General features: G+C 39.3%; 2 protein-coding genes across 7 annotated transcripts in view; one reads left to right on the top strand and one right to left on the bottom strand.

The window, feature by feature from the left end:
- AIDA (axin interactor, dorsalization associated) overlaps positions 1-10,524 on the top strand; it is a 35,051-nt gene extending 24,527 nt beyond the window's left edge. Inside the window, exons 7-10 of the mRNA XM_010973989.3 lie at positions 4,712-4,834; positions 6,655-6,777; positions 8,437-8,554; positions 8,667-10,524. Of these exons, the coding sequence (XP_010972291.1) occupies positions 4,712-4,834; positions 6,655-6,777; positions 8,437-8,554; positions 8,667-8,763 (461 nt within the window). The 3' untranslated portion in view covers positions 8,764-10,524. The remainder of the gene's footprint in view (positions 1-4,711; positions 4,835-6,654; positions 6,778-8,436; positions 8,555-8,666) is intronic.
- A 1,889-nt stretch (positions 10,525-12,413) lies between these two features.
- The window catches only part of MIA3 (MIA SH3 domain ER export factor 3), a 47,187-nt gene continuing 33,981 nt past the window's right edge, over positions 12,414-25,619 (bottom strand). For 2 of the 6 annotated variants that reach the window (XM_074351651.1, XM_074351655.1), the window contains 18 exons: positions 25,074-25,145; positions 24,786-24,890; positions 23,969-24,091; positions 23,751-23,862; positions 22,543-22,598; positions 22,362-22,452; positions 22,071-22,209; positions 19,201-19,302; positions 18,462-18,522; positions 18,333-18,368; positions 18,186-18,253; positions 17,960-18,060; positions 17,648-17,785; positions 16,300-16,368; positions 16,095-16,174; positions 15,880-15,951; positions 14,264-14,414; positions 12,414-13,251 (listed from right to left, as the gene is read on the bottom strand). In XM_074351651.1, the coding sequence (XP_074207752.1) occupies positions 12,947-13,251; positions 14,264-14,414; positions 15,880-15,951; positions 16,095-16,174; positions 16,300-16,368; positions 17,648-17,785; positions 17,960-18,060; positions 18,186-18,253; positions 18,333-18,368; positions 18,462-18,522; positions 19,201-19,302; positions 22,071-22,209; positions 22,362-22,452; positions 22,543-22,598; positions 23,751-23,862; positions 23,969-24,091; positions 24,786-24,890; positions 25,074-25,145 (1,881 nt within the window). In that variant the 3' untranslated portion in view covers positions 12,414-12,946. The remainder of the gene's footprint in view (positions 13,252-14,263; positions 14,415-15,879; positions 15,952-16,094; positions 16,175-16,299; positions 16,369-17,647; positions 17,786-17,959; positions 18,061-18,185; positions 18,254-18,332; positions 18,369-18,461; positions 18,523-19,200; positions 19,303-22,070; positions 22,210-22,361; positions 22,453-22,542; positions 22,599-23,750; positions 23,863-23,968; positions 24,092-24,785; positions 24,891-25,073; positions 25,146-25,619) is intronic. The other 4 variants (XM_074351652.1, XM_074351656.1, XM_074351653.1 and 1 more) reach the window with 3 other exon arrangements.

Raw genomic sequence — 25,619 nt, 5'->3', positions numbered from 1 at the left:
GTATTTCAAAACAAATAAATGGCCCTTCCATAACTTTTTCTCTATATGCAATGTCAACTGCCAAGGTTCTCTGTTGCCAGAATTTGAAGATACATTTAATGAATTGTCTACTATCAACCAAATATTGTGGCCAGTTTGATCAATATCATTATCTTAAATTGTATTTAAAATTATCCCCAAATAACAAGTATTTTTCTTGAAAGAAAAACGTGCTACTTACATGCAAAGCATTACCATGTATGTCCTTTTGTGTTTTACACTTTAGCAGCACAAAGAAATGTGCACTTTAAAAAATACAGTTGGATGACAAAGAGAATCTGCATCAGTCATACTGGATATGTGAATACAGTTACAAGTATGATAAATCTAAAGCAATAAAAACTAACAAGAATATATGTATTATCACACATACATGATACTGCTTAGTCTACATTTTAGACACCTAATTGAACTCTGCTCTAAGTGTGGATAAAAAAATCATTTACTTCTTGTTAGTGATATTTAATTTCCAAAGCACCAAGGCAAAATAAGGACAAGCTCACCTCTCACTGTAGAACCAATGCCTGTGGGAACATCTGCACAATAGCACATGAAAATTAAGCAAATAATATTACTTAATAAGTAAACTCAAATCAGAGTGTTTTCAAAAGATGTAATCCTCGGTAGTTTTCCAAGACGGTGTTACCTCTTTAGGATTCTAGTCTAGGTGATGATAGACTATTTGGAACAAAGACTATCGTGCTATTTCCTGATTTAGACCAGAAGGAGAAATCATATGAGGACAGGGTCTTAAAGGATTTCACTGACTTCAGTTTCCCTGTAACCTCTGTTTTCTTCTATGGACTTAACAGAGACTCCTGGTCCCTGGGCTGGCGATCTGTTCATAGTCTGGTTCTCCATAGTCTCTCTTGTCCAGAGGTCTTGGCCCCATACTAACTAGTCAGTGTGGGGAGAGCCTCCTTATGCTGGGATCTGCATTGTTAGCAGCTTCCCTTGGAGCAGAGAAGTTGTAGGTGAAGGGGGAGGGGCCACAGTTGCTCCTCCATTTCTTCCAGTGCCGGTCAGGAGGGAGGTGGTGTGGATCCTGGATGCTGCACCGGCACTCTGGAGACGAGATGCCCGGCACGTGCCACCACCTCCCCCACCCCCGGTGGCAGAGGCTATAATAGACTCAGCTGAGAGCCTGCGCTCTTGCTCGGTCATTTTCACAATGTAAAAAAAAAAATAATAATCTGGAGAGAATTGGTCTTTGTTAAATAAACATAGCTATTTTTATGATACCATCCAGAACATCTTTTCATTTCATCTGCAAGAGTTGACAATAGCATCTCTCTGTGAAGAAAGCCATGAGTTGACAGTGTCAGGATGTTCTGTTTCTATAAGAAGGGGGCCAGCTGTCGTTGGACACCCCGGTGCAGATGCCGCTGTGGTTCTTCAGAGACAGGGATGAAGACTGGACTCTGAAGCCATCCTGGCCCCGGCTTGTTTGGGGCCTTTGCAGCAGGAAAAAGTTTTCTTGATTTTCACCACCATTTATAGAGCTCGCAAATGCTACAGTGTGACATTTATTGGCTAAACCTGTAGGCTCAATAGTGAAGCTATTTTTATAGTTTTGTCACAAAACGTCTCCAGCATCATGTGAGATGTCGCCAGTGTCCACTTACTGCTCGTTAGAGCGGAGCCTTTTACATTTCTTACGCTGAATCTTGTCCTAAACACTTACTGTAATTTCACGTTGGCACCGTCAGATTCCCACCACTGCGACTTCTTTTTCTGCACGTTAAATTTTGCTGCTCAGTAATTTGCTTTCTAAGCCTTTAAAACTGAATGACTTTTAGAAGAAAACTCTACTCTGTTTAAGTGGCTATTAGAATCTCACAATACCAGCACCTTTGCTTGTCAGTGGTTGTGATTTGTAGTTAAGTGCCTTTTTAATTTTTCTGAATCTGTTCTGCATTCATACGTTGTTTTGCACAGTAGACGCACTGTGGAATAGGAGAACTTGGATTGCCACTCCAAGTACAACCTATTGGTAAATAGTTTTCATCATCCAGATGGACTTTGGTTTGTCCCCTTTGCACTAGTGCAGTAAAATGACCCTGGAGCTTAAGAGTCATTGCTGTTACCTAATCAGAATTGTCTGGAGACTTAGGCTTGGAATCCTCCTCTCCTGGCTCAGACCTGTTCTTCAAGAGCCACAGTGAATAAATAATTCCTTCTGGTTTTCTTTGACAGCAGTAGGACATGTTTGCTCCTGTTGATGGTGCAAAGGGGAGGTTGGGCAGCTAAATCGGAGATGCTGGCATCATCATTAGGCTGCCTTCCTCTGTGCAGTGTTGAGCTCACCAGCGACCAATGGCTGTGTCTTTCTCACCTAGAAAACTAGGAATGGATCCAACCAAATGAACACGGTCCTACTGCCCACTGCCGTACGAGGCTCAAAGACCTGGAACGGAATTGCCGTAGGGACTGCCAGGCTCTGTCCATCACAGGGAACGTGCACTGCTCAGTGCACAAAGCTCAGGCAGCATTTATTCTTTCTGAATCACCCTCTTTTGTGGAGCTCCTTGCCACTGGTCAAGCACACCCCTAGGATTTTACAGAACCCTGGTTGAGAAATCCTGGTTTACACAATTAGCTGTAGCATCTCGACAGCTGTTGTGTTATAACATGGAAATGCAAAGGGCTAAACATAGTTAAGACTCTTGAAGAATAACGTCGAGGCGGGAGAGTTTGCGTAACCAAATGTGAAGACTTTTTATAAAGCTCTGGTAACCCAGACACTTGTGGTGGTGGTGCAGGGATAAGATAGAGTCCAGTGAGAGAGAATGGGGAGCTGAGAGACAGACCCACACTTGGCTTACGATCAGAGTGGCGCTGCAGATCAATGGGTGAAATGACAGTCTATTAAACAGTAGCTCTGGGACAACTGAGTATCCATGTGGAAAAAGAATAACTCCTACCACACAGCCAAAAATTAATTCTACGTGGATTAAGAAATTTGAATATATTAAGACTTTATCCAAATCAGAAGACACCATAAACACAGCAAAGACATTCTGAACGTGCAAAACTAATCTTGGTGTTAAAAGTCAAGAATAGTTCTTATCTCTTGGGGGAGAGAGTGATTTGGGTGTGTGTTGGGGTCACAAGTCAGGCTCCTAGGATGCTGGTAATGTCTTTCCTGCATATGGCGGTAGTCACACAGATGTGTTCGTTTTGTGAAAATTCATTAAGCTGTACTTAGAATTTGTATACTTTTTAATGTTACCCTTCAATATAAAGATTTTTTTAAAAAAGGAAAGCTGCTGAGAAACTTACTTGTAGAACATGTTATCCTACAAAAAGCTTATTTCAAAATACTAGAGAGCTCTTACAAATCAGTAAGATAAAAGGTGAACATTTCAATAGCAAAATGGGCAAAATAATTGAACACACCCTTCAGAAAAAGGGAAATCCAAATGCTCATTCTAAAATGAAAAGGTGTTCAGCCTCATTAATCACTGGAGAAATTCACTTAAAACTAGATTGGCATTTCTCCACACCTAAATTGGCTAAAAGGAACTTGGCAACCCCAAGAGCTAGTGAGGATGTGGAGCAATGGGAATTGTGCTGGGTGTAAAATTCAAATTTTATTTTTGAAATCGTATTGAATACTGCTTTGAATGCCACATATTAGTTTTTCTACATTTTATACGCCTACCTTTTCTTTGATAAGTATCTCTAGTTAAGCCTCTTGGATTTCTTAAGTGATTTTCTAGTTTTCATGTCATAAAACTCACTCTTTGTAAGTGTACGACTCAGTGACTTCTGATAAATCTGTAGTGTTGTGGCATCTATCAGTTTGATCCAGTTTGAAAACATTTTCATCACCCTCTGAATTTCCCTCAAGCAGATTGGCAGTCAATTAGATGTAATCAATTTTGAACGTGGTCAGTCGATTCACGTACTTCAAATACTTCATCATTAAAAGTAGGACAACACAGTGTTGGATACAAACTTGAAGAAGGTCAACCAAAGTTCTTTATAAATGTCAGGCTCTATAGTTTGTGGTACCATATACATATTAAATTAAAATCAACTTGTTTTTGTATCTGTTCTCCATAGATTATTTGATATAAATGAACAAACTGTACAATTGATTCTCCATGTCATTTTCTTGGTGAGGATGCTCTTGTGTGGGTCTGGGTGGTGGTTTTCAGTTTTAAAAAATTTACTTGCTATATGGAACAGATTTCAAACATAATTGCCCATGTTGTTTCATGTGGCATTCTCAGGACTGATTTCTGAGAGAATAGATCATACAAAACAGGATAAAGAAAGGAGTAGAAAATTAGGCTGAAAATTATTCCATTAAAATATCAAATTATAAGTTTTCCCCCATCAATAGTAACTAAAAGATTTGTCAATTGATTCTGGTATTAAATTTCTCAAACTTTAGGATCATGTCACAAATTTTTAACACACTTGAATTAGTCATTTATGCCTTAGTGTTGAATATGAAGTATGAAAGTGTAGATGTATCGTGTGTCTAATTAAATATTTGTCTGAAAAGAATGACATCAAGTGTTTGGGACTTTTGGAAACCAAAATAATGCCTGGCTAGCTACTAAGCCGGTTAAGAGCAAAGCTGTATCTCTCCATGTTGTTGAAACATTTGCTCTGGACTTACTGGTGAAGCTCATTTTTATTGTCGTTTCTCTGTTGCCAGGTACTTTACTACCAAGGTTGCCGTCAGAACCAGGAATGACGTTACTCACTATCAGAATTGAGAAAATCGGCCTGAAAGACGCCGGGCAGTGCATTGATCCCTACATCACAGTCAGTGTAAAAGGTAAAGCACTGGGTCTGCCTGTCTTCCTTCTAGCGAATTTTACGTCGCTTCGCATCTGGCACTTTTTCTTGGTGGGAGTGGGGGCCGTTTTGTATGTGACAGCTCATTTCAGTTCATTCTACAGTGAGGCCGAACCCCTGGGAAGAGGCTGTGTTATTCCTTCACTGAACATTTCTGAGGATTTACTGACAGTATTTTCCTGTCTATAACTTACACTTGTGTTTGCTTTCGGGCTTTTCTCTGAGTATGTCTTTTTATTCTTAATATTCCATCAAGGGTGCTGACTAGACAGACACACTTTAGCAGCAGATACATCCTTCAGGAAACAGGTTGGAAAAATGTCCCCACCTGCCAAGGGTGTGTGGTTTTCTTTGCAAAGCCCTCCTGTTTCCCCATGCCTCTACTTTTGGGCCCTCCAGTTCCTGACCAGGAGAGGTTTGTACATAGGGGAGCCCTGCAGAGGTGGGTGAGCATCGGGCCTTTGATGAACCACAGGTGGAGACAGGGAAATAGCATGCATCCATAAACATCCACACCCTGAATGTAATCCTGTGGGACATTAGGCAGGTAATGTATTTCTTACCCTTAACTATGTTACCATCATTATTAAGCAGGATTACACTTAGGATTTGTTATTTTCTACTATCCAAGGTGGCAGAACGCTTACTCCTTGAAAATGACCTTTTTGGTCATTGGTTTAAGAGAGGGAAACCACAGTGGTTGAATTCTTTTGTTGGTGCCGTGCATTTTATACAGGATTTTGTTTGTAAAGCGTTCAACAGTCTTTTAAAAATAGTCACTGTGTGACTGAGGATGAAGTTGTCCTACTATTTATTATTCAGAAGTAACTGCACAGTTAACCCAATGTACAATTAATAACCTGCAATTTGAGACAAATCAAAGAAACAGATGTGGACTGAAATTAAATGGAGGGAACTACCAATCATAGAAACATTCAGACCCATGGGTTCATTAGTAATAATGAATAAAAAGGGTTTCTTTTTAAATAAAAAAGGATTTCAGCCACAGAGAAGAATTTTGACATGGAGAGATTGTGATGCACAGCACCAGTGCCGGGATACTTTAACTTCTGATGTTAATTGGTTCTCAAATCCATGGTCTACAGGACAGTGTTTATAGCCTGCATTGTTTGATAGGCCATTCACAAAACTGCATCTCTCATTAGGGAATGAACACTATAAAATACAAAAAATGCAGTGATAATGTGGTAGATGTTATGTTACCTTTGCATGCACTTTGAACTGAAACATGTTTTATGTAAATATCTTCAGAAACTGAAAAATCAAATGTTCTAGTTTGTTTTAAGGTCCCTAGGATGGGTCTGTTGAATAATACATAAACACTGAGCAGTCATCAAATGAGTCTGTTGAATTTGATTAAATTGGATAATTCCTGGCTCCAGAAATTACAGCCATGTATCACGCATGGTACACTATCTGGTCGTTGTGAAGTTTGGGAAACAGCGGTAGGGGCACCATTGTGGATATTGTTACTCACATTCCAAAATGCAATTCACAAAAATGTACTGGCCTACCCCCTCGGAAGACACCTCCTGACGATGAGGATCCAACTTTGTCTGTACGGAGGCTTCCCCCTCCCATCCACTCGGCTCCCTCCACGTGGTCTCTGGAAACCAGCCCCTTCCGGTACCTGCTCACACCAGATGTGAGTTTCTATCAGCCTGAGTATCTCCTCTCAGCTTTTGCCCCTTCAGGAAACACAGCCCTCTGCAGTTCCTTTGCAGGTTTAAGCCTCTTGTGTTTGGAGGCTCTAGGCAGACACTGTTTTTTCCACTCTAGATCTGAACGGCATAGATTTAACTCCCGTGCAAGATACTCCTGTGGCTTCAAGAAAAGAAGATACGTATGTTCATTTTAACGTGGACATTGAGCTCCAGAAGCATGTTGAAAAGTTAACCAAAGGTTTGTGATGCGAAAAGTAGAACTATATTTAGAATCTGACTCTTCATTTTCTCCAGCCGTGAATGTGTTATGTACAGTAACTGTGTTTTACCTGAGACTGACGCTAAGGAGTATACTTCACGTTTGTAAGCATTTCAGTTAATCTGCCCAGGCTGTTCTCATTTTACATTTTGCTCTCCTAAATGCCATAAGGCCCAGAGCTACGCATACCAGGAATGCAGGAAATGCATTGCCTACTAATGCTGCAGATGAATAATCTTTTTTAACTTCCTTAAAGTGATGGTATCATATTTGGACTTTAATCTTGTTTTCCAATGTGACTTTATTTTCACATTTATTCAGACCTCCAATAGTCATGACGACAAGGAGACAGGTTCCATAGCTGGAGAGGCTAAGAAACGTGATCTGCTGTCTTAAAAAAATCTGTGAGGTTTTTTAATAAACAAATGCTTCTGCTGTTGCCATGTGAGTGGAGAAGCTCCCCCTTTGTGGACGTGGCAGGGCCATACACCTGGGGACAGGAGGTCACCAGTCACCTAACAATTGTAATCCCTTTGTCTGTGTAGTAGATACCAAACATGCCCACCTGTCCCTCACCCACACCCCCCTGTCTCCTGAGCCATTGTATTCTCTTTCCACCCTTGACATGTGAAGCGCTCGTGGGGACCGAGGTGCCAGGACTGCACACACATTTCTGAACATTGTGAAACTCTTAGTCACTTGTGACTTTTGTCATCAGTGAAAGTATCAGATGTACGTTGATTGATTATAAAAGCAAGGCAAGACCCAGCAGCCTTCTGGTTGAGGCCGTGTTAGTAAGTAGCCAGTTAAGAGTGAGACCCTGGCTTCCTTGCATCTCTTTCCTGGCCTCCTTTAGAAATGAATTGTTCTTGGCAACGTTGATGAGGCAGTTTATTGTTCTTTTAGCTGTTTTCTGTGGGGAGATGGAGAGAGCTTCTCTGTTGGGCTTTGAGGAGAGAAATCTAAGGTTTTCATTACCACTTGCTCACTGGGGGAGGGGGAGGGGTGGCAGGCTTTAAACCCTTGTCTTCTATGGTGCTGTCTTTACACAAATCATGTGTCATTCCAGGAAAAACAAAACCCTGCTTTGGGCACTGAAAAAGGTATTAGGGAATAGATAGCATTTAAAAACTGAACCAGCACATGATTCATACTGTTTGAACTCAAAAACACCCCAAAATTGAATTTTTGAGTTAATTGTTTTCAAGGGGAGAAATGATTTAAGCTTGGATTTTTTGATGAACTCTTTTACGTGTCTTTTTATTTAATGAGTTTCTATGAGTAATGTTAATACTTAACAAGTATCTTTTGTTCTTTTTTGTAATATTTATTATTTTCTATTCTCAATAGTTTATAACTCTGTATATGAACTTATTTACATTCAGAGCCATTCTGGCTCAGGAAGTTTTGCTCTGCCTTGTAGAACTGGGTGATACGGAGACATACCCCTCCATTCAGGTACAGAGAAGTTTGGGGTGACAACCACAGCCATTTGTATCATCAGAGAGCTTGTTTGACAAAGGGTACTTTGTAAAATTATGATCATTGTTGCTTTGTTCATAGGCTTCCAGTGATCAAAGAAAATGTATTGACTGTAAACATGCTGTCTGGCTGATGTGCTTTGTTTTAATTCCTTAGGTGCAGCTATTTTCTTTGAATTCAAACACTACAAGCCTAAAAAAAGGTTTACCAGCACCAAGTGTTTTGCTTTCATGGAGATGGATGAAATTAAGCCTGGGCCAATTGTAATAGAACTGTAAGTGATGCGCATAGAGATTTAGTGCTAATTAAATGGTGACTAGTATCTCTTCTTAGTATGTGACCTTCGAATAGATCAATTATCAATGGCTTTTCTGTTGTGGTTACAGATACAAGAAACCCACTGACTTTAAAAGAAAGAAATTGCAATTATTGACCAAGAAACCACTTTATCTTCATCTACATCAAACTTTGCACAAGGAGTGATCCTGACATGAATAACCTGGAACTTCTGTGAATCTTACCACTCAGTAGAAACCATCATAGCTCTGTGTAGCATATTCACCCTTCAACAGGCAGGAAGCAAGCCGGCCCCAGGCCAGCAGGCCAGAGTGAGCCCATTACAAAGCTGTACCGCAGAATTCAGAGTCCAGCACATCACTGACGTAAAAGACTCCTTTGGATACAGGCTTATTGTAGATCTTGAAACATTTTCCACTTTTCTATTAATTGTGCAATCGATTCTCTTTTCTAATTGACCACTACTCCTGCCCTGCTTCCTGGAACACTGTTGTGGGTGGGATGTGCTCGTCTTCAAACTTAATACAGCAATAAGAATGTGCTAGTTTACACATCCATTCACTTCTGCTCCAACATGCTCTTTGGTTTTTTGTTAATGTCAAACTTTGGGTTGATGTGGGGAGGACAGCATGAAACAGCTTTGAGAGGAATTGGACCGATTATGTTGCCCAAGGTCAGTCTGGAAATTTATAGGCTGCTCCTCAGAGATGGCCTAAATTCACCCTGATCTCATGGTTTTCCTGCTTAGAGACAGTGTGCCTTGGCCAGATCAGTATCCCACATGGGATTCTTCCCAGGTTGTAGCTGTGATTTTTCCGGAATACCAGATCGTTTTTCTGAAAGTGAGCATATTTTCAGTCATGTTGATTAGCTTTTTTCTACATCTCACTGTTAGTCTTTCTGGTAGTGATTCTAGGGTTAAGGATGGAACAACCATCTCAGAATAATCATAAAATTTTTGATGGGTTTATGTCTTCTAAATCTTGTAATCTAAAAATAATTTGAGTCAGATGCTAACAAGATACTGCAGGAGTAACTGCTGTTTTTCTGACAACTGATTGTGAAACCTTAAAACCTGCACACCTCTTCTTACAGTGATGAGTATGCAAATCTGGAGATACTCTATTTTTTTTTATATAGGTAGATAGGATACCATTTATTTCCTATTTAGATATATTGACATTCATCCATATGGAATTATGCAGGTCATTAGCTTATTATAATTTGACTATTTACATTCTTTTGACTTAATAATGGGGCATAAATAAAACTTTCATAGTACACAGAAGGTGAATATTTGATACACAGACCATTAAGATTTGGGGTGGGCTTTCTGTGGGTTAGATGTAGAACCCACATATTGAATATTCACTGTTTTAAATGACCAGTGCTAGCATGAGGGGAGCGCGGTGCCAGTACTTGGCCTTTTTTTTAAAACTAGTGTAATTAAGCCTAGTCATACCGTTCAGTATGTTTGCTTTTGAAAATACATAACCACAGTTAAGTTCTAGCCCTTGCACTTCAAGATCTAGTCTCCACCTTCAGTTGTCTGTTAGGTCAATTCTTTTTACTATGTTGGATGTTAAAAACTGTATGAGCCTGAAGAATTCTCAACCAAATTTAGTCTTGTCTCCCACCTTGGTTAGATTAATCCCAAAATTATTCCATTCACAGTAGCTTGAGGGGATGAAGAATTTGCCTTAATAAATTTCTTTGTTGTTCACTCAACTCGTAGACTGTGAGTTGTCAGCACCCACCCACTCCACCCCCGGCCTGTGAGCTCCCCAGGGGGCAAGAAGCACATTTTCTCCTGTCATGTACATTTCCTGAGGTGCTTGGCAGCACTCTGTACCCTGTGGAGTACTCAGTACCTTTTGTTTGATGTTGCTGACAAGACCGAAAAAATAATCCCTTAAAAAACCTACTATTAAAATGTAGCAAAACTGAGATATTGTTTTCTTTTTTGTCATAGACCGTAAGACATGTATATCAAAGTGGTAACTTACATGAAGAAGCATCTGCTACCATTCAAAAGTAGATTTTGATGAACTACAAATGCCTCTCATCATTATAAAGAAGCTTAAATTGAACAGTGTGAATTGCTTAGCTTTAATTCAGCCCTGAATGAGATGACAAAACAAGTGACTGTCTCGAAGCAGTAGACACAGAATACTCCACATCCCACAAATTACTTAAATGTACTTTCCAATGGAAAAAGTCAGTTATTGGACAATAACCATGAGTATAGTAGAAATGCTTTCAGGCTGAAACATTGCTGCTCTGTAAATGAGATGATTTTAGAACAAGCCCAGAAACACAGCTGGGATGCCTTCTGAAATAGATGATACAATTTTTGAGATGGCTGAGTCTGATGTAACTGAGGGGTGATAGCCTCCTCCCCCTCCAAAGTGGCAGCCTGCCTGGGCTCTGCTGCAGAAGTGGTGCAGACAGAGGGCCCTGGGAGGCAGCGATGGTGGCGGGTTCAGAACTGCTTAGATAAGCCACAATGGAATTTCTCTACAGTTTACTCGTTTTTCAATAATATGAAATAGAGAAACACCAAAAAAGGCTTGAGAAGTTGAAAAAAAAAAAAAAAAGAGGCTCTAGATTTGGTTTTTAAAATATTTACCTTTCCTACTTCATTATCTTCCTAACTGCTATAACCTATATTTAAATACTATTTAAAATTCAAAGTTATCTTAAATTCACCATTATTTCATGTCTCACATACAACTTCTGAGTGTATCAAGCTTTTTATTTTACATGGTTAAAAATAACCCATGCTATTGATATGGAGTTTTCCCTCTTACATTTCTTCTATTCTTGGTATTAACTAGGACATGTAGATGGAATTCTCTTTTCTTAAGAAACTCCTTATATACTTGTTACGAATTTTGGACAAGTTGTCTTCTGTCAAAGGGCCGTATCTTTCTAAAGTGGTATCTTTCAGTAGTTCAGTATAAAGAAAAAATTGCTTCACAGTGAAGCGTTAGCTTCTTTGTAAGGTATTTTTAGTGGGTAAATATCCTGACAGTGATGTCGTGGTCCAGATTTCAGTAATATCACTATGTATCACAGAACTTCATTGGGAGCGTATCATCTAGCCGTGAACAGGAATATCAGCCTTTTGTAATTTTGATTTAATCTAAATCTTAAGCTTCTTGAAATATGCTATGAAGTTACTATAATGTGATGAGTTAGTTCTTAGACACACTGTTTAAAAGACATGGTGTAGTAATGGCTATAAGCATGGTACAATCCCAGATTCTCAAATTTACTGAGTTTTTAATATAAGTGCTAGCATTCAAATACTAATTTTGGAGTAATTAATCAACAAAAAGAAGTGAGTTCAGCTCAATGTTGCTGACTGAGGGCACCTTACAATCCTAAATCATTTTTTCTCATAGTATCATAGACTCTTTTGATCTTTTTTGCCACATTTCCTTGAAAACCACTGGCAAGGTACGGGAGAAATAATACTCAACATTTTTTTAAAGAAATTTTCTTATTTTCATTGTCATAACACATCATTTTCATTTTTCTGTGATGCACCCTTAATGCAAGAATGGTAAAAGCAATGGAACATCAAGTCAAACAACTCTTGCTACATGTAAACTCATACTCGGTCACTGGAAGTCACAGGAGAGCCCGGGAACACTGTGCAGAGCGGCCCGCTGACAGATTCTGTGACACGGGAGGAAGACGTCGGTGAGCCAGGGGAGCGTGCTGCCCGGCCACCCGCTTCAAGCAGTTCTGGGAGCTTGAGTTTACATGTTTCCAAAATGGTACAAGTCTCATGAGAAAACAATCCAATGAATCAACAGACACTTGGGAAATACTAATAACCAAATTTTTATGAACTATTACTACAAAGGACTTCAGCAAGAGGGGAGATAAAGTTTAGTGATCTTTTAGTAAACATTTTTAGCATAACTGTCTTTGTGACCAGATTATTTTTTTAAAAATCAAGCTTATAAATACCATTGCTCTGTATTCAACTGGTACACACTAAAAATAGGATAATAAATGGAAATACACGTTCTTATAGCATTTCCACAGGAAATGTTCATATTTTTCATGACATTCTAAATCATTTAACAGTTACATATGCTACATCAACTAAAACACAGGTATTCTTTATTGCACATTTCAAAGTTGTAAGGAGGCTCTAGCTTACAAGGTGAATTTTATTTGGGGGGAGTGATTTTTTTAATTGCTTGGCTCAAAAATGTACACTGCCAGGGCAGCTTAGTTCTAAAAACAAACCTTTTTAAAATAAGCTTTTGGATTCTGAAGCCAATGAAATCCTTTACTGTAATGAATAGTGCACAGTCCACTTTCTCTCAGACTAAAATGTCCAAGGTCATAGTTACGGGCTCTGTTTTAAAGCCTGTGAACAGTCCTGGCTGGTTCTCTGCGAGGCAGGTGGGGGCTCATCTCTAGAGCCAGAAGGCGGTAAGTCTCTTGGTGCAGGTGGAAAATCCTGGGGGCCGTGGGCTGGGGGTGGTAATCGGGTACCAGGGATAAAGTACTCTCTTGGGCCAAGAGGGCCTAAAGGTCTAAAAGGTGCGTGTCCTGGTAAAAATTCTCGAGGGTCGAGAGGCAGGTCCCGTTTTCCTGGTGGAATTCCTGGTGCATATTCCCTTAAGCCTAGTGGTGGACGCAAAACAGGACCTGGAAAAATTAAAGTCATGTAAATACATACGAACATATCTAAATGTAGATGATTCCAGGCATGTTCATCTTTAATTTCTCATACCCTTGGAAGTCAGGTGATGGCATCCCCACTCTACAGATGAGGCAAACTAATGCTTAGCAAGTGTGTTACATGCCTAAAGCCAGCCAGCCATGAAGCAACACAGGCAGGATTTAAACATGGCTCTACTGAGCTCGTGGTTTTTTTTTTCCTACTACACAGTTCTGCCATCCATCTCACAAGAGCTTGATTTGTACTTGGAAGTACCATACATCATACTAAGATGATAGATTATGAAATAAAGGCTTCACTGCAACAAAGAAATTTTGATAAGGGAAATTCCATTGTTACACTGTTATTGGTTAAAAATTCATGCAGTGGCTCAGCATGGACCTACACATGCCATCAAAATCAACGTGTCTGCCCTGCTGGGAAAGGCCCTCCAGCCCCACCTAATTAGATTCAGCAACATTCATTAGTAGCCATTAAATTCTACCTTCTCTTTAACACTTCCTTCCCATTTACTCCCAAGGTGGGGAATGATGGTTTAATCTTTGCTCCTTTTCTACTCTGTGACCCAATGCTTATGGTTCCATTATGGTAATGACAAGTTTTATGCTACATAATGTATGTATCTGTGTCCTACAGGACACCTTAAGCTCTCGGAGTTAGGACAGTTAGTTCTGTCCATTACAGAGCACGGGACGTAGCCAGAGATGTTCAAGAAACATGGGCAGAAGCAGTGTTTCTGGCTTTCTAGAACAGCCCCTTTCTCCTTGTCTATAAGAGATACCTACTGCCCATCTCAGCACAGCGAGATTATGCAGCGCCCAAGTATCCGAAGAAACCTGAGGAAAAGTTCAAGTGTGGTCAGCCAGCTTTACCCTTTCACTGCACAGCCCTGCAATAGCAACTGTTAAAATCTTAGCGAGGATTAGAGTGAAAAGATGAATACACTACAAGTCCATTACTACCATTTAATTATCGTACCAAAGGGTGGCGGCAGTGGCCGAGGCCCGAAAGGCCCGCAGAGCTGAGGAGGTGGTCCATATCGAATGGCTGGTGGTAGAGGGCCTCCCACAGGGGGGCTCATGAAGGGCGCCCCTGGAAAAGGAGGGGGCCCTTTTGCAGCCACATTAACCTGAAAAGCAGAAGTAGTGAAAGTTTTGAAATACTTGGTAAGACAGACAAAAGCACCAACACCAGTAAAAGCTAAAACCCAATGAAGCCGATGTCAGGCCCTTGTCCAAAGAGCACACAGTGCGCCCGAACTCTGCCCCGCCCATCTGTTCCCACTGACAGCTCAGGTGGGTAAACAGAATGTCTGAGGAGTGAACAGTTTCACTGTAATCGTATTATTGCTTGCATGTGCAAACAGACAGGAAAGCAGGAGGACTGTCAAAGGCTATCATTAACAGAAGCGATTCCCAAAACCAAACCACACACACTGTAATCTACTTCTAGGGCCCCCCCCCCATCACAACAGCTCGCCATTTTCATATTAGGAATGGAGAGAACAAAAGGGAATGAAAAACTCATTTTCTACACATGTAATAATAGCTACTATTCAGAGTACCTTCAATTTACTCCCATATGTTATAAGATTTCATCTTGTTTTAAATAAGAGGGAACAGAGGTACAGAGAGTACTAGACAGCCTGCTAACGGTCACACAGCATGGAAGAGGCCGAGCCAGGATTCACTCTCCGTCTGACCCCAGGCCCGTGTTCTGCCACCTGTGCCTACTTCAGAGAAGTCTTGGGTCTTACCCAGGCTGCCCTGGGATAAAAAGAGCTCTCAAGAGATGTGTACTCCCGGCCCCCGCACTGGGACTCAGGGGTACTTCCCGACAGAAACAAGGTTATGTGTCCAAGTTGGCAGGCACAGCTCTAGTACCTACCTTCATTCACCAGCAACGCTGTCCTTCATATTGTGAGATAGTGACTATGTTTTCCTATGACAAATTGGGTTGGAAATTCTAAATAATTAAAATGTGTATTTTGACTTCTACACGGTAAAGCACTAAGGTATGATCAGAGGACTCACCGGTGACAGCAGCTACACAAGTCACAAGAACAGACACTTATGTGAACATAATATAAGGCTCCTGCTGGGAACTGGCACAACAGTAATTACAGATTTCCACTACTCAGTGTTTCACTTCCAGCACACATCCTGTTACCAACCTGTAACTTCAGATTATTCAAAATAGGGCTGGCCTGGTCTACCCCTGGAGATATTCTTACACAGCATGCTTCAAACAAATACATAATAATGATGGATGTATGCAATATGGAATGAACTGATTTGCCTCAGAGCACTCAACACTGAAGCACAGAATACCACCTTGGAGTGATGACTTTCCACATTTTATGGTTAATTACAACAGATGCTCTAAACAGATTAGTCACCTAACCAAAACAGGAAAAAGGAGAAAAAAACCAACCAAGCAACCAGTCAGACTTCAGCAACACTTCCAAGTCAATAATAAGATCAGTATTGCCATGCAACTTAAAGCAAAGCAGGTTAGTGTCATGCTCCTCAAATCCTTCCAAAAATACACCAAGTAAAAAGCCCAGTTCAGGTCTCAGCCTCTTAAGTACTTACTGCTACTGGATGCTCAGCGAAAGATGTACTGCTGGGAACTGAAGGGCCTTCAGGCTCGTGAGGAACAGTTGGCTTTTTCAAAAAATAAATGAGATAGTACAGATATAACAGAACACATGAAAGGGAGATGGATGAGGCAAAAAGAGAGTGGTGTAGAAAAAGCGAAATGTTTCCTGAAATACCTAATTACAACTCAAAACGACTGCAGAATTTACCTTGCCCTCATCCGTCACCTTTGAGGGGGAAGAGCTCCTTGAGCTGCTGTTCATCATGGGAGCTGCACCAGACTCTGGATCTGTGGGAGGCCAGGAACGTGATTTAGACTTATTCTGACTTGTATTCCCTTTGAAGAAGAATACGAAATCCTTCACCCACCTCCTCCACACTTGGAGACCCTTTGATGACACTTAGGTCCCTTACCTGAGGCAGGGGGCTTGTTAGATGCCTCAGACGACCATCGAGGACGAGGCAGAGGCCCGTCCATTGACCCTTGAAAAAGAAATAACAAAGCTCTTGCATGAATTTTTCAGAACAAACCGATTGTGGACAGGTCAGGATTCAACTCTACCCAAAAAGCAAGATTTAAAATGGGTCTCCCCATACATGAGAAGAAATACTTATAATTTATGCACAGACTTAAAGAATTAAAATAAGAACTATCTTGGATTGAAAGAACAGCAATAAAACCCGCACATTAATAGCACTAGTCAGGTGCTTCAAGCTACAGGCTTGATACATTGAATAAACTGATTTTTTTCTATCTATATGTAATTTGACTTTCATATCTTACCAAGCATTACAAACATATTTATATTTAGAAATAGACAACAGCATTTCATATTATAGTAATGAAAAATAGATGTACACTGCATAAATAAAGTGTTAAGGATACTTTTATAATATTCAAAAGAGAAAAAAATACCGAAAAAAAGAAGCTGTGGTGTATTTATACAATGGAATACTACTCGGCCATAAAAAATAATAAAATAATGCCATCTGCAGCAACATGGATAGACCTGGAGATTGTCATTCTAAGTGAAGTAAGCCAAAAAGAAAAAGAAAAATACCATATGATATCACTTATACATGGAATTAAAAAAAAAAAAAAGACAAACTTATTTACAAAACAGAAACAGACTCATAGAAAACAAACTTATGGTTACCAGCAGGAGAAGGAAGTGGGGAAGGATAAAATGGGAGTTCAAGATTTGCAAATACTAATATATATAAAATAGATAAAGTTTATACTGTACAGCACATGGAACTGTATTCAATATCTTGTCATAACTTATGATGAAAAAGAATATGAAAATGAACATACGTATGTTCATGTATGACTGAAGTATTATGCTGTATACCAGAAATTGACACATTTAAACTGACTAGACTTCAATAAAAAAATATATATACAAAAAAAACCACAAAGAAATCCACAGAAGTCTAAAGATAAAGGCTTATACGTCACAGCAAAAAATCTAAAAAGAAACAAACAAAAATAAGTAATATTTATATGTTTACTATATATAAATATGTTTACAGTATTTGTTTTACATACATGTTTATATATGGTAAATAGTATTGTTATAATAATAAATAAGTGCTTTTTGTTCGATCTTGCAGTAGACTACTTATTCATCAAGACAAACTAAGAAATTTTCTTCTCTACACTGGACAGACCCAAATTCTAAAAATGTTGATTGTGTTAGAATTCTCAAAGAGGAAAAAAACTCTGAAACAGCTTCCTGCAAGGTAATATGTCAGTGCTCACCATATTCACTTCGAGGCATCTCTCTTCGACTGAGTGTAGCAGAGAGAGGTCTTGTGGGTGGGTCTGCCGTCGGTGGCGGGGAGCATTCTCCGCCACTCACAGGAGATGGGCCAAAGGAGCCATTCTGGCTCAGAGGACCTGAATACAATGGTGAATTGTCACCACACTGTCAATCGTTTTTTTTCTTAAGTAAACTCTTGAAATTATTTCTAGGGCATCATAAATGTTACACACGTATTACAGAATTAAAAAGTAATTAAACACATTTTTCACCATAAACTAGATTGCTGTCTTTTAAAAAGTGCTCCTTACCTCTCCGCGGAGGGTTTTGTGCACTGGGTCTTCCTGGCATTGGTTTCACAATCACAGGCTCTTCTTGCAGCATCGCCATCTTTTGGGTTAGTTCCAATAATCTTGAATACAGAGAAAGAAGGGACTTAAATGTGAAACAGAAAATCGATTCCTTATTAGATACCACACAGCACAGCCTTAAAAAAAACCCTAAAACACTGAAGACATAAGTTTCAAAATCACATACTTGTGTCTCAAATTGGCAGCTTCTCTTTTCTCTTCAGCTATAGCTCTTTCTGCAGCACGAGCTTTGAGCTATTGGAGAAAAAAAAAAAAACCAAAATAAATTGTGGTAGATTATGCACAAAATAAAGAAGAGAAAAAAAAAACTTACCCAGTTATCATGAGCTTTCTTCTCATGAGTAGCAATCTGAAAAACACCACATTAAAAAATATACTGAGTGATTTATTATAATCTGTGTTAGCAAAGAATTCTGCAGCTGTAGGACAGTGTAATTATTACCTGGTTTTTAAATGAGCGCTCTATTTTCTGTAATTCATCCTCCATTTCTTCAATTCTCCGCCTAAGAATTAAACTTGCTTTATCACTTAAAGTACAACTGAATAAAAGTTTAAACAATCTCATCATGTTCCTTTTACTCTAACAACTGTACCATTACAGACTTCATCCATACATATAAAAACATATTTTACGTGGTTATAATGAGTACAACGGGATCAAAGCTAGTAATTTTCTTCTTTATTATTTAATAGCTGGAGATTCTGAGTTGATACATTGTAATTTCCTTAACTATTCTTCAATGTGTTCTCAAATAATCTTTTTATAAATATCTTTCTCCATAAGGCTTTTACTTCCTTTAATTATATCCGCAGAAAATTTCCCAGAGCTATGACTACTGGGTCTACCAAATGGCATAATCATTTAAATGGTTTTTAAATACATCACACAGTAAACTGCCTTCTGAAAAGAACTTCTCCAATATGTAAAATCACTCAGAAATGTTGGCATGAGCTAAGTTCTCTACAGTCCTACCAGTTTTGGGTGTAAAGAAATTTTTAACATTTTTTTCCCTTTGTTAACTTAAAATTTTTTTCTTCTCACGTTAATTAAATGTTTTAATCATTTATTTATGCTTCTGTGCTACTTTGTTCTACACAGTGTAAAAACAGGTTTAAAAAAAAAAAAAAACAACCCAACAGTTTCATCAGCCACTGACATGCTCCTTAGAAGCTGAACTCACTTGTAAGTTTTTACTTCCTCTGCCGCCAAAACTGCCTTTTCATCTGCAGCTGACAGCCGCTGCTCTCTTTCTTGCCGCTCATACTCCTCTTGACTCAATTTCCTAAAATAAAAGTTGTCAAATGAAAGTTTCTCCTTCCTGCCAGCAGTCTGTCTGAATGTCTCTATGCCACCACTCCCCATCCTCTCTACAATGCAGACATACAAAGTCATAGGGAGGAATTCAAACCTGCCATTTAGCGATAAAAAAATCAAACTTTGGCCTGTTGGCAGATCACCTACATTTTCTAACTTCTCATAATTCTCAAGAGTAAATGAAACAAATGGGAAAAACACTACGGGCCCATGGGCACTGTGTGCAAGTTTCCTGTGTCTGAGACGAGGAGAGCTCACTTTATTTTAATGTGGAAAGCCAGGGAGTAATTTCTGCTCTTATTTCTACCATGGAAAGACCTATAGTTACTTCTCTTATTTCTATCTTAGAAGGACTGTTTCTCAATCCAAGACTGGTACCATGATAAAAGCCTTTAAGAACATGTCTTCTAATTATGCAGTTAACCACAGAACACCTCCACACGTCAGATATGGAACTCCTACTACCTATTGCAATAGAATTGCGACTAAGGAAAGAGAAAAATCCTACAGTTGGCAATGTCTGTTGGACAGAAATCTGAACTGTCCCATGATTAGCATATCATCTACCGGAAACTGACTTTAATCTACTAACCTTCGAGCTCAAAATATCCATCCACTATAACAAAGACTGCAATGGTAGCGCATGTGATAATGGTTTTAAAATTCTATTTTCTTGTTACCTTTGTACTTCTTTACGCACAGTTCTGATTCAAAAGAAACTTGAAACTTAATTTCTATGAATGAGAAGCAAAATTAGAAGAGCTACAGTAAAAAGAGTTAGTAATCAGAGAGAAAAAGGTTTGTGTGTTCTTTTGTACCTGCCCATTTATACTACTCCAGCATGTATCTTATAAATGGCTGTAATATACCTAGTAAGATGCTGAAGATAAAAATATGAACAAAAGTGCTATCCCTGCAGAGTTCACAGTTTAATGTACAAAAGATGCACAGAACAATCCTGACTCTAGCTTAGGAAGAAATGTGAGAAAACTGGGTCTTGAATAAAGATCAGAGAGAATTTTGTTTCCAGGAATGGATGAGTTAGTCTGAGAACAAATAGAACATTGGACAAAAATATAAAGAATGTGCTTGAATGCATCAGAGAGCTAATATTAGCTAATAAGCTAATATATGAGGCCAAGATCCAGTTAAAAAAAGGAAACCTCAGAATTACAAGGAAGTCTGGCATCTCAAGCCACTTCTCCCCTAGGTTTACCAATGTGCTGAAGACAGTGTAGAGATATCAGGAGGCTGAGCAGAGCTTTCAGCAGATTCCTGGGTTCACAGAAAAACAAAGTGGAGTTCAGGGCTGCCAATGAGGGGGACCCCAGTAAAAATCCTGGGCCTTAAGTTGAGACTAGAAAGAGCGATGCACTCAGAATACCAAACAGGCAATGCAGTGTCCTTTGAAGGAACTAAGCCATTTCTGAATGATTTAAATTGCTAACTGGATTAAAGTAATGATCACCTGCTAGAAATAAACTCAAATCTTTTCTGTATGAAAATAACATCATCCTAGGCTTCCAAGTTCCTCTACAATGTTTGCCACTCAATCAAAACTGATCAGGCACCCCATGAGACACTGTGATTAAAATCTATACGACAAGAGAAATGACCCACCAAGGGGTCATATAATGGAATAATCACACAGACTTTAAAATAGCTGTGCCTTATATATTCATGAAAGTAAAAGTCAAGATTTTGAATTTCAGCAAAGGATTAGAAACTGTAAAACTGAAACACAGTAACTGAAATTAAGAACTCAGTGAATGATTTTAGTAGCAGATTTGATAACTGAAGTGAGATTTTAGCACACTGGAAGCCAGGTCAGAAAAAAAAGGCATCCAGAATGAAGCAAATAAAGGTAAGAATGAAGGAAACATAGGGGAAATAATAAAAAAAGGTTTAAATGGAATCTCAGAGAAAGAGAGAATGAAGCAGCATCAATATACAAAGAATGACCCCAAAATTCAGGAGGTGCTGATAAACTCAAACAGCACAAATGCAAAAAAGGGGAGGGGAAGGAGAAGACAAACAAAAACCCCAAACACTCACATTCAGTTATTTCTGTAGAGAAGAAAACTTAAAATGAACTACAAAAGCGTATCCTTCAAAAGATACCTAACTCCAAATTTGAGATGTATATTTCAAAGATTAATTTCAAAGTATACACATCAAATAGCTATTTCTATATTCAAAACTCCCAACATCCTTGCCACAATTCCATTATATGTTTAGTCTGAATATCTGACTACATTAAGTCCAAAATTTATGATGCTATCAATATCTAGATACTCCTTTTGAAGTGTTTACTCTGTTAAGAAATCAAATCATACAAATCACTCAGGACTTCTAAAGGCCGTATTAAGAACCAGTAGAACAAATGCAAGACAAGAAAGAATGACGTAACTGACAAAAACGAAAGAAAAGTGGAATAGGCGGTGGAGCCATGGAAGCGGCAGCACCGTCAACAGAAGCACTTCTAGAGCAGCAACTGTTGGTACCAATGACTACTATCCCTCACATAAATTACAGGCAGCAATTTCTGACAACTGGTTAACATGGGAAAAAAATGCAAGTTATGCAAAACAAGGCAGAAAGGAAGAAAGACAAATCTATATTGATTACAGACGGAAAAAACTATAAACAATCTTTAAAAAAGACAAACGTGTCTACAGTAGTACAGACATTTAGTTAGACGGCTATACTGTTAACAATGAACCATGGAAATCCTACTTTTGCAGAGCCATCTCCTTCTGCTGATAGAGCTCATTCAGAATCTCCACTTTCTGCCGCAGGGTTTTGCACTCATCTTCCAGCTCGGCTTTGGCAGACTGCAGTGAATTGCGATCCTCTTCTAATTTCTTTATCTGGTCTGTAAGGGATAAAACACATGAGCTTCATGTGTGTGTGCACAAGAATCTGAGAACTTGTTGAGGGGGCAGGGCCAAGAGAGGTGAGAAACATGGAAACAGGAAAGCATTCTTTATCTTTCCAAAGGCAATTTCTTTTCAAGAAACTACCTACCTTCCAGGTTACACTTAGTGGACATCGAGGCTCTAAGCTTAAACTGTAAAAGTTTTAGATCCTCTTCAACTACCGATATTGCAGTTTGTGTCTAAAAATTGCAGAAGAGAGAAGTATTCTTAAAAGTGAGGCACAGTAAGAATTCACAGGCACTTACGGTACTCTATAAAAAGGATTATACCCGAGAAATGTCCATCATCTGCTTAATCTGATTTTTCACCTTCTCATTCCGGTCACCTAAAAAATGAAAGGATTTCATTGTTTCCTCGTCTCTTGCTATTCAACTATATTTTCTTAATTTCCCCCAAACTAAACAATTATCATGTTCAAAGATTCAAAGAAAAAACAAACTAACCAAAAGAACTGACTAAGCTACTTGGCTTTTAAGAGAATTGCAAATTTAGATGACAAAATGAATTCCCGGTTTGGACAATAAAAATGTCAACCATGCTTTTCTTGAGCACGATGGAATATGCGAGGTAAAGCTCTTTCTTCTCTCTCAGATCCTTTCTACCTGCTCCCAGTCAAGTATCACATCTAGAAAGATTCATTCTTCTGTGCTCCCCTTGAACGTGCAACCAGGTGTGGTTGAAAACACCCTATTTGTGAGCATTATCCAATTTAGGATGCAGTGTCTAGAAACATTTCCCTCCTCAGTAAACACTGTTCCCTTGAGCCTCCAGTCTCACTGCCTAGTTAGTTTATGGCTCCCACCACCTCAGTACTGTTAAAACTGGTGTGGCCCTCAAAACCAGAGCTGCACTGATGATGAGCATGAAGCTACGAAGTAAGTTTCTCCCACTGAATAGTGCCCCATCCTCAGAGGCGTGAGACAGGGCTTCCGCTGCTCCGGCTCCAGTGCACACACCTCGCCCTCAATGGAACGGGAAAGCCACGTCAGGGCTCACTGCGTGCCCACTGCTATACCACAACCCAGCAGCCCACCTCTGCCCAATGCACACAGAAGTGTACAGTCGTCCCTCGGTATCCACAGGAGACTGGTTCCACGACTCCCTCCCCAACCCCCGTCTGCAGGAAACCAAAATCCAGATGCTCAAGTCCGTTACAGAGAATGGCAAAGCATCTGCATATAACCTACACACACCCTCCCACATACTTCATCTCCAGCTTACTTACAATACCTCATACAGTGCAAATGCTATGTAAGCAGTTGAACTTTCTGGACTTTTTTTCCCCATATATTTTTGATATATAACTGTTTGAATCCACAGACGTGAACCCATAGATTCGGACGGTCAACTGTACAAATCCAGTGATAGGTGTCTACAACTCTAACCCTTAAGAGGAAATTCAGTCAGCTAAAAGCAGTTGCAGTGTACAAAAAGACATGGCAAAAAAGAGGTCCAACCTCCCTGAAACCAATCTTACCTCCCACTTCTCCATTTGCTAATTCATCTGATTCATTTCCTCCTTTATTTTGACCCTCAGACTCAGATTCACAATCTAACCGATTCAACTGCGTAATGCAGTTACTCAAAGCCTAGAAAAGAAGCAAAAGGACATTAGAAAGAGCCTCTCAATTTGAATTAAGTAGATTTCACGAGAATTCATGAGACTTAAGCATGTATTCAAGAGAACGAACTCACGTTAATATTATCATCTTTGTGAGTAAGAGCTAATTCCAGATCTTTTTGTGACTTCTCAAATGATTTGATTTGTTCACTGAGCTCAGCATGTGATTTACTCCAGTCTTTGATTTCTTGTTGTAACTGAAAAGTTAAAACAGGTGAGTTTCCAAGTGTTACGTTTTGCACTAGAGACATTAGCATGCTTATGAGACAGAATGAGACAGGAAAGGAGAGCCATGTTCCTCTCTGGCCTGTCACTATGGGCTACGGCCTTGGTTAAGGGAAAGGGGAGAGGGGCTCCAGCCCTCAGCACTGCAGTGAGAACATAAGAGCTATCAAGGAAGTTGAGCCAGTGTATTGCCTCCATCAGAAAATTACAGCCACTTCAAATAATTCACTTCCAGTAGGAATAGAAGGGCACATCTCACTGCCTACCAAGTCCAGACTCCAGATCATGCAACCCTTACTTGGTCAGAGAAGCAGTAATTGTTCAAAAGAAGGTAATAAATACCTAATTCTTTTGTCAAGGAAGCAAATCCATTGCCCTCTTTAAGCTATTTAAGCTAATAACTGGTTGGTTCTGGACAAGGAAAAAAAAACTAAGAACACCCTGAGAACTACAAGGAATTGTACAGACGACCAGAAAATCCAGGGCAGATGGAGAATGTCTACATGCACACAATGTGGGAAGCACAGTTTAAATTGTGCCTTCTAAAAAGAGAATCCTGAAATACACACTTCATTTCCTTAAAAACAGATCTGAGAAAAGATATTCAAGCGGTAATGATATTTGGCTTTCTAGTGTACACAGTCTATGATGTTAACTTTCCTTTACCTGCTCTTTCTTCTTCTTAAGTCTAGCATTTTCTTCCTGAACCCGATGGCATTCAGACTTCACCTTCTCTTCACTAAGTTTAGCTTCATTAAGGGCAATCTGAACCTAATGCAAAACACTCCTATTAGTGCAGAAATATCAAAGAAAAACCCCAAAAAGTTACACTTTCCCAATCAGACATCACATAGCTCTCATTTTTTGCATTTTCTAGCTCACATCAATGTTTTTGCTCCTCAACAAAACTAAGACGTCACATTTGTATCTTGCAGGAATGGTAGACATCTTTACCTCTGAAAATTCTGAGGCATTCATTGAAATAACATCCTTTAACTTCTCTATAGATTTCTTGTTTTCTGATATCTGCCATGGGGAAAAAGAACACAAAAATGTATTAAGATTTCAGGAGAAACACCGGGATATATGATAAACAAAAGGAACATTAAACAAAACACATCCCAGAGCCATCCCCCAGGTAATCAGGTAAAAGCAGATGATCTAGTTTTGGCCTAGAGAGAAGTCAAGAATTAACGACACAAGGAAAGAAAATAGTTTAAGGCACAAATATTTCATCCATCTCCAACTTCCCTAATTATGAGATAACGTGGTAACTGACCAAACAAAAAGCTCAAAGCAAATTAAAAAAAAAAATCAAGTAAACCAGTTCAAATCAATGATTCTTCCTAGTGGTAGAGAAAAAAATCTCCAAGATCACTTAAAAATTCTCTTGCTAGACTAAAAATGGTTGGACTTGAGGGAGAAGAGCCACATCTAACACATGGAATTCCAAAAATATATGAAGATATTCTGCCTTCTCAAGGAGATGGAGCATAACTC

The sequence above is a fragment of the Camelus bactrianus genome, chromosome 23 (genome assembly GCF_048773025.1).
Source record: "Camelus bactrianus isolate YW-2024 breed Bactrian camel chromosome 23, ASM4877302v1, whole genome shotgun sequence".
In the NCBI taxonomy this organism is placed as follows: domain Eukaryota; kingdom Metazoa; phylum Chordata; class Mammalia; order Artiodactyla; family Camelidae; genus Camelus; species Camelus bactrianus.
Note: the sequence above shows the minus strand (reverse complement) of the source record. Positions and strands in the feature narration are given on the sequence as shown.